The sequence below is a fragment of the Triplophysa rosa genome, linkage group LG4, assembly GCF_024868665.1.
Source record: "Triplophysa rosa linkage group LG4, Trosa_1v2, whole genome shotgun sequence".
Taxonomy (NCBI): Eukaryota; Metazoa; Chordata; class Actinopteri; order Cypriniformes; family Nemacheilidae; genus Triplophysa; species Triplophysa rosa.
Window position 1 is genome coordinate 30,231,041 of NC_079893.1, and position 8,494 is coordinate 30,239,534.

Here is an 8,494-nt window from a genome sequence, read left to right on the forward strand (position 1 = left end):
AATTAAGTTAAGTGCAAATACTACAAAATGTCTTAAAGAAAAAGTGATTACAAAATCTGTTTGCATGCCGTCACAAAACCAGTTGAAATTCAAAGACTCGCAATGTTTTTTGACAACTGAATTTATTCAATTTGACAAAATCCAGAGCGACTTACATTGCATTATACTACACATTTGTTTCTAAGTATGTGCAATCCCTGGGATCGAACCCAATGCTCTAACCACTGAGCCACAGGGTTAACACAAAATGTATGTTAATTTTGCAACTCGGCTTACAAAAGTTTGTTTTAAGAACTTTCCTTCGACGTTTCTAACATTTTTGAAAACGCACTGAAAAATTGAAAATGAATGTTTTAAGAACGATTAAAAAACCGTCAAAGGAACGTTCTTAGAACAAACTTTTGTTAGCTGGGAAATTAAAAGTTCATTTCTGTACACCCACAAACTATTAAACATTTTTAAATCTCTCTTCATGACATACTGCAGCTATTTCTTGCCTAAACATTTCCAAGAGTACTTTTTTGTGTTCATTGTGTTTAGTAACCAACAGATACTATTACATAAATATCATTTTATAGCACGTTTAGTTTCACAAAGCGTAATTGATTTCAAGAGGGTTTATGAGTTACATAGTTGAATAGTTATGAGGTATTTCTCGTCTGACAACTAGCCCATCAGCAACTTAATTATTAAGATCGAATTCTCACAAATCCATTTTCTCTTTGCTGTGCGGAGTTGATCATTCCAAGAAACTCTCTAGTTCAACACAGTCTTCCTTTCCAAATGCGTTATTTGATTCACCAGGATGCCAAAACCTGAATAACATGTAGCTCCACGTTCAAGCGAATAAACACAAATACTGTTTGTGGGCACTTGCTGTACAGTGGGTCTTGTATGAACCACCCATTTCATGATGCCTTCTTCCTTCTACAGCAGACATACATGGGAATTTTTCTTCGAAATTCTTTCACCTAAAGCTAAACGGTGAAGAGGTTTGAGAAGCTGTTCACTGTGTAAGGATAATGTACAGTACAGTCAGTCCAAGAAGCGACACCACTTTTTTTGAACTTTTATTTCTTAATCAGACATTTATGTCCAAAGTGACTTACAAGTGAGTAACAAGAATGAAATTGTTGAGCCAGTGACTGTATGATAAGGCAGAAAAGTGAAAGTTAAGAGTTTCCGGTGTCTGTTTACGTTTATGTGGATTAGTCGAGTGTTCCAGCGCCGTCTCAGCAGATCCACCAAAGAGGAACAGAAAGAGGAAAGTGTTTTTTCTTTAAAGATCTACTTCTCACAAATCAACCGTTTCTGTACTGAACAGGGGTGATCATTCCAGTTGTTTTCGGGTGGTAATGAAGGCTGCATTTCCACACAGTCCTCATCTCCGCCCATGTTATTCGGTTCACCTTGCAACCAAAACCTGAACAAAATGCAGATTCTCTGACGCTTTCTACAGAGCCTGAAATTATTTACTTATTAGAAACCAAGAACAAACTGACCATTTACAGTCAGTTTTGGCACTCACCCTTTATTCACTGATGTACCATCTACCCATTTCATGACGCCCTCTTGCAGCGTATCAGACAAACCAATCCATGTCGTCTGCTTAATGAGTGAAGATATGAACTTCTGTGTATATAAACAGCAAAACGGTCCTGTCATTCTTTAAAGAGCATGTTTCTTTTTTTACATTTACGTCTTTTATTTGACCCCTCTTTAGTGCAGTGGTTTTCATCCTTTAGGAACCTTTTTAACTGCAGTCAAGTTTCACAAACGCGCAGCCACAAACTCGACCTGTTCTTCTTCAGTGTTGATGATGACCAGATCTGCCCCATGATCCCTGCAGAACCGTCTGCCGTCAGACCAGCTCTTCTCCTCACTGGATATGAAATATCTGCAGGACCCTTTTCACACAGAAAGATGTGAACAAGAAAGAGATGCCATATATGTCATTCACAAACAGGATTGTTTTGTACTATGTGCAGTAATTAACGTAACAAAAACCTCTTTCAGAATTACACTTCTTCAGCTCGGCCTCCAACTGCAGTTTCTTCTGGATCATATAGGTGAGGTTTTTCTGTAGATCTTCTCTCTCGCCATTCAGACGGCTACAATTCATCTTCAGACTGCTCAAAGCTTCACTGTATTCCACGTTCACGTAGCTCATCTTCATCAGATCTCTCTCTGTTGAGAGTTTATTGTGTTGCACTAAGACGGCAATCACCAGTAAAACACAGACGAGCCCGAGTAACACTGTGATCAGCATAAAATATCTGCTTCTTCCTGTCACAGGGAGAAAAAACAACAGATAACAACCGATAAACATATTCTAACAACAATATTTTTACAACTGCAAAAATCAAGAATGCAACTGAAACTTATTAAAACTATATCTTTACATATTGGCTACATATAAAAGAGTAGATATAAATAATGCACAAAAGATTGCCAAAGAAGATTCCTTTCTTACTGTAATTTACGGCTTCCTTCTGGATAAAGTTCATGGAGAGTTTTTGGTTGTCAGCTGGTGATGTCATCTCTGCTCAGGTCTCTGCCGTCGTTCCTGTGTTCAGTGAGGTTCTCTGACTCCATCATTCAGGTCATTCAGAACTGTGAGCTTCAGCACATGAACCGATGGCTTTTATAAGCCACTTCTCCAACAATTTACATACAGTTCTGCTTGACCATCAGAACAACACCACGTGTTTGAGAAAAGAAGTTAGAGGAAAATCACAGGTGTAAAAATGAAAATTCCGTCATCATTTACTCACTCTCAAGTTGTTCCAAACCTGTATAAAAGTCTTTGTTCTGATGAACACAAAGAAGATATTTAGAAGAATGTAAGCAACTGGCATTTCTAGGACATCATTGACTGCCATAGTAGGAAAGATTTAAACGGTTGCCCCAGAACGGTTTGCTTTCAGACATTCTTCAAAATGTCTTCTTTTGTGTTCAACAGAACAAAACATGATATCATAATTTTCCTACTATGGCAGCCAACGATGTCCCAGAAATTCAAAAACTGCCTTTTGTCTTTTAAGATATACCAGTTGAAATTATGTTATTATTGGTTCCATTTTCATTTACGATCAAATCTACAAAGTGATCAAAAGGATGAGGGATTGAAATGATACAGAAGTGTGGTACTGCCAGTAAAAGCCAATGAACTTGAGAAAGTACAAACTTCCCTTGTCAGCAAAACACTTTTCATTGATAAAATTGCTGAGATAGACTAAAAACATGAGCTGAAGTGAGGTTACTTTGAGATATTTCACTCTATTATTTTACGTACACTAAAGATTCATACAAGTCGCACAAAAATATTAATGAACAGCTGCAGAAAAAAATCAAGAGAACATTCCAGAATTCCAAAACTGTTTCTCTTAATTGACCATTTATAGGATTTGTTTAGTTTCCATTTTGCTTAGGTTAATTCTCCGAACTACTGACAATACTTCTCCCAAATTCCAAATAAAAATATTGTTTCTGTTTGCATTTATTTGCAGAAAATGAAAACTGGAGAAACAGGTGAAACTAACAGAATACGTAGATGCTCTGTATTTTTTCAGATCTCAAATACTGCAGAGAAAACAAGTTCAGATTAATTTTTAAGCAATACAACAGTCATATTTTAATATAATGTGTGTAGGAAAAATTGGATTTTTATCACAGTTTTCATGTGTCTTGTCATGCTGTCTCCTGAGGTTGGATGTTGTTAGATTTGACAGACACTGGACTGGAATGACCACAATACTTCTAGAAACGATGATTCCATGAAAATGTGGAATTCTGTGGCAGTGCAGTAAACTGACACATGTACAGATTGTTGATAATTGTGACAAATTAAACAGATTATTGTTGTTATATTAAACTACCTATTGTTTATATGTTTATTGGGTCACACTTTATTTTAAGGTCCAATTCTTGGTATTAATAAACCATTAACTATGACTTTTGCCTCAGTAAACTACTAATTTGTTGCTTATTAATAGTTAGTAAGGTCGTTGTTAGGTTTAGGTATTAGGTAGGATTAGGGATGTAGAGAATGGTCATGTTGAATATGTGCTTTATAAGTGCTAATAAACAGCCAATATGCTAAAAATAGGCATCTAATAAGCAACTAGTTAATAGTGAGAATTGGTCCCTATACTAAAGTGTTACCGTTTATTGTAAATATAAAAAAGAAAAAAAAAAATCTTTTTCGCAAAAGTCGAGTATAGTGAGGAGAGAAGCTCCCTCAAGTGACCTCACAGTTTTTTTTTATTTGGGCACAATATATCTAAAAGTATAAATTTGCGAATTGAACTTCCTGTCATAAAAGTCCAATTCATCAATTAACTTTTGCTTTTCTATAACCATCTCTATGTAAAAAAAAAAACAAAGACAGAAAACACACGGTAACACTCTAATGATGAATATTTGATTAAATAACCTTCTACAAAGAATGTCTTAAATGGATCGATAGCAATATGAGCAGATGTGTTTTGTGGGTGTATGTTAAGCGCTTGAAGTCTTACTTTATAATAAATATTCAAATAATTACGACTATTACAAATTATGAAAGAGATGCGATGTGCATTGGGAAAGGTTAGACCACTGGATTCTGCAACTGACCAGTCAGAATAGAGTATTCCAGAAAACTGCCCAAGGGATAAAAATGTTATTGAAGCAGATTTATGGTGTATGGTGGAAATACTATATTGAAAGAAGGACGTAGATACAGTGACAAGAGCTGGGAGTGAAGACGTCACACCGTTTGTTGCAAGTTGCAAGTTACCAGTGACTAATTTGTGTTTTAAACTGGAACAAAGGCTTACATTTCAAGCTAATCCTCACAGCTATATCTTTAGAAATGAAATATAATATCAATGTCTTATAGAGAAATTTGATCTCAACATCCACTGTACAGCACATGGCACAACACAGCAAAGATTACTGCATGGAATGTAGTTGAAATTATTGTAAAAGCTAAAAAGGTCTATAAGCAAGCAACTAATGCAAATACAAAACAACACTCATATAAAAGCGAAGGCAGTGTCACAAAGAAAAGATGAAACCTAATTCTCACAAATCCATTTTCTTTTCTCTGAACACGGAATATCATTCCAGTTCTTCTCAGTGGGTTTTTCAGGACTCAGTTCGACACAGTCCTCATTTCCACGGTCGTCATTCGGTTCACCTTGCCCCCAAAACCTGAATAGCACATAATTAAATGATTCAGATCCTGATCAAAATATACTCCTCTCGGAAGAAAAATCACAGCATTAAAGAGATAACAACGTGTGATTGTTTGCTTACCGCTTATTTAGTGGCGAGTTATCCACCCATTTCATGACCCCCTCATTGTCTATATCAGACAAACCAATCCACACAACTTCCTTGACAACTGAAGATATGTATCTCTGTGTGTACATAACAAATCATCAGTGTTGGGTAAATTACTCTGAAAAAGTAATTAATTACTAGTTACTAATTACATATTCAATAGTGTAATTAGATTACTGTACAAATTACTCTCTCCAAAAAGTATTTAGTTACTTATTACTAATTACTTTCTATATCCTATATCAACCTTGATTAGTTAAGTGATTCAAGGATAGGCATGAAACAGCTCTTTTAATTCATTCAAATAAATAATATTAAACTACATAGTTAGACTTTGAATTTTGATGTCAATTCCACTATTACACACACATATATTACACAAAGTATTTAGTTTAATTACATCAAAAGTAACTAATTAAATTACAGAAAAAACAAGAGTAATCCCTTACTTTACTTTTTCAAGGGAAAAGTAATTAAATTACAGTAACTAATTACTTAGTAACTAGTTACACCCAACACTGCAAATCATATAATATGGTTCATCACATGTATCTCTCCAATAAAAGACACAAAACTCTACCTGCTCCTCGACACTGTTGATAACAACCAGATCTCCACCACGATCCCTGCAGAACTGTCTGCTCTCAGTCCAGCTCTTCTTGTCATCGATGAAGCGGTATCCTGTCACAAAAAAGAATCATTTAAAATCCAAGTTAAAAACCACAAAACACAAGTGATTTCTACAAACCTTTTTCAGAGTTCCTCTTCTTCAGTTCGGCCTCGATGGAGTTGAACCAGTTCTGGAGTTGATCTTTCTCTGTTGTTAGTCGACTGTAACTGTCCTGCATGTCGTTTAAGGTTTTGTTCAATTCTTCGACTTTGTTCATGTAACTCAGTTTTAATTCTTTGTCTGTTCTGCAGTCGTTCTGGAGTTGATCTTTCTCTGTTGTTAGTCGACTGTAACTGTCCTGCATGTCGTTTACGGTTTTGTTCAATTCTTCGACTTTGTTCATGTAACTCAGTTTTAATTCTTTGTCTGTTCTGCAGTCGTTCTGGAGTTGATCTTTCTCAGTTGTTAGTCGACTATAACTGACCTGCAACAGGTTTATAGTTTCGTTAAATTCTTGAAGCATGTTCTTCTGACTCGACTTCACGTCTCTCTCCGCTTTCATCTGGATTTGCAGCACTAGAATGGAGAAAACGCAGATGAGTCCGAGACCCGCGGCGCTCAACACGAAACATCTACTTCCTGTCAAACAGAAGAAAAGAAACGCAAAATAACAACCTTAAATAACAGTCTGTACACAGAACTGTGAACAGGTAAAGTTCAGACGTTTCTAACAAAACTGAAATAATGACACACAGTACAGTACGGTAAAACGGTTTCTTACTGTAATTCTGAACCGTGGCTTTGATGCTGCTCCCGAGCTGTGATGGCGTTTTCTCATCGCCATAAAAGTTTTCATTCCTGTCTTGATCTGCTCCTGGTCTGTCGCAGTACTCGTATTTGATGTCTGGCTGAACTCTGTCCATTTCCATCACTCCAGTGAAAGTCTCTAGGCATGCACACAATGAACGTATCCGTCCATATGTTTTTCTCAAGATAAGAGCTTGCTTTAAAAACAGAAGTTTGATGCTCACTCACGCTTTACACTTTGGTGTACAATCCACCCATTTCATGACGCACGGATGTGCTGCATCAGACAAATCAATCCAAACGCTTTTCTTAATGACTGAAGAAGTGAACCTCAGAATAAACACGTTAACTCAGCTTTTAAATGAGGCGTTTTTTTATAGACTAACTCTAAATGAAAGGATTTTGCATCTGAAATGAAACGAAATAGAATTTAGGCTTACAATAGGTGTCCTTATCAGTGGAGATATCTTTTCCGCTTGAAGGAGCTGCTGTGCTGGGATAGACGTTCTCTGACTCCATCATTTACTGTACTGTATGTGTGGCTTTTGCACGTGAACCAGTGGGTTTTACAACAAACAACATGTGGCAAAAAAGTCAAAGTCAAATCTCAAATTGAGTTTTGTGTTTTCCAAAGAGTGATTTCAACATCCAATTTCAACTTTATTTAGATTTTAATAGACTAGCCACATTCACTTCCACGTGTAAGTGCTTCACTGTAATTTCACGGTTTTAATGTAAGTCATGTTTTTTTACACAAAGCGATTGACATCAAACAAACGCTGTCAATTGATTTAAACTTGTATTGATCGAGTAATGTTCTTGTAGCCCAGCAGTCTGTCACACGCTGGAGACGCACAGTACAGCATAACGTCTCTATTATTTAACACTCATTCAAATCATCTGTTTATTAACAGAGACTCATGAACTGTGAGCGCACGTGCTGTGAAAGCCAATAAACTTAAAGTGAGAGAGTACAAACTTCCCTCTTCTGCAGAACACAAGAGACTTTCTGCTGACTTTCTGGTCTGAAACTGCTGAGAAACACTTTCAACATGATCTCCAGAAATTCAAAGCGAGGTCACTTTGAGGTCATTTTATTACTTTTGGATAAAACCATTGAAAAGTTCAGATGCAAAACCCTCTAACTTATTTTCTTTTAAATGAGCGTTTTTATCAGGCTCCTATGTTCAGGTCAGTTTTTTTGACAGAAATGCAATATAATATCCATAACTATGTCTTCAGAGGTGTATAAAGACCTAACATAATGAAGCGTTATGTTTTATCACCTTAGAATGACCTATTTCTATCTACAAACAGTGCGGGTCCCCTTGCATGTAATTCGCCATGTTGTTTCTACAGGAGCCCTAAACGGACAAACTGCTCTACAGAGCGCGTTTCAGAAAAACTTGATCTCCTTTGACAAAGAAGCGAAAACGTGACGACATCTTAGTCCTGTGTCAGCCACCGTAGTGCTTCGAAAGGGACGGGGAAGGATTAGAGCAAGTCGTTGGTTGCAAACGTCACGTGATCCGACCTCGAACAGACCCAAATGCAAAAAGTATTGCACTATTTTGGACTAAACCTAATGCCGTAGTCAGCTGCACTGTGCATTATAGGATGAGGACCAGTGTTTGTTGACAGTTTGCACTAGCATGGCAGCTCGTGGACAAACTTGGAGTTGTGAGGAGTTGCAGAGCCTCGTAGAAATTTGGTCTGATGACCATATTACATCCCAACTTAGCAAACAAC

At 36.8% G+C, this 8,494-nt stretch overlaps 2 protein-coding genes across 3 annotated transcripts; both read right to left on the reverse strand.

Annotated features, from left to right (window-relative positions):
• Positions 1–1,111: 1,111 nt before the first annotated feature.
• LOC130553239 (CD209 antigen-like protein E) lies at positions 1,112–2,587 on the reverse strand. The gene is made up of 5 exons (XM_057332100.1): positions 2,474–2,587; positions 2,008–2,286; positions 1,798–1,907; positions 1,529–1,632; positions 1,112–1,423 (listed from the first exon to the last, which is right to left on the reverse strand). Exons 1-5 carry the CDS (start codon positions 2,538–2,540, stop codon positions 1,288–1,290), a joined length of 696 nt encoding a protein of 231 aa, XP_057188083.1. The 5' UTR covers positions 2,541–2,587; the 3' UTR covers positions 1,112–1,287.
• Positions 2,588–2,602: 15 nt separating this feature from the next.
• On the reverse strand, positions 2,603–6,932 carry LOC130553219 (C-type lectin domain family 4 member M-like). Of its 2 annotated transcripts, XM_057332061.1 has the most exons (6): positions 6,720–6,932; positions 6,077–6,577; positions 5,909–6,009; positions 5,302–5,405; positions 5,072–5,196; positions 2,603–2,679 (listed from the first exon to the last, which is right to left on the reverse strand). In XM_057332061.1, coding segments are annotated over exons 1-6 (981 nt in total). In that variant the 5' UTR covers positions 6,868–6,932; the 3' UTR covers positions 2,603–2,677. The 2 variants fall into 2 exon arrangements, with proteins under 2 accessions (XP_057188044.1, XP_057188043.1); XM_057332060.1 differs by lacking the exon at positions 2,603–2,679 and having other exon boundaries at positions 3,420–5,196.
• Positions 6,933–8,494: the final 1,562 nt, after the last annotated feature.

Bases quoted from the DNA above. Each gene is read 5' to 3' on its own strand.
- LOC130553239 (XM_057332100.1), bottom strand. From the start codon at position 2,540: ATGACATCACCAGCTGACAACCAAAAACTCTCCATGAACTTTATCCAG. The intron at 2,287-2,473 runs GTAAGAAAGGAA...TCCCTGTGACAG, and splicing joins GAAGGAAGCCGTAAATTACA to GAAGAAGCAGATATTTTATG. The intron at 1,908-2,007 runs GTTTTTGTTACG...CTGTGTGAAAAG, and splicing joins GAAGTGTAATTCTGAAAGAG to GGTCCTGCAGATATTTCATA.
- LOC130553219 (XM_057332060.1), bottom strand. From the start codon at position 6,867: ATGGAAATGGACAGAGTTCAGCCAGACATCAAATACGAGTACTGCGAC. The intron at 6,578-6,719 runs GTAAGAAACCGT...TCTGTTTGACAG, and splicing joins AGCCACGGTTCAGAATTACA to GAAGTAGATGTTTCGTGTTG. The intron at 6,010-6,076 runs GTTTGTAGAAAT...TTTTTGTGACAG, and splicing joins GAAGAGGAACTCTGAAAAAG to GATACCGCTTCATCGATGAC.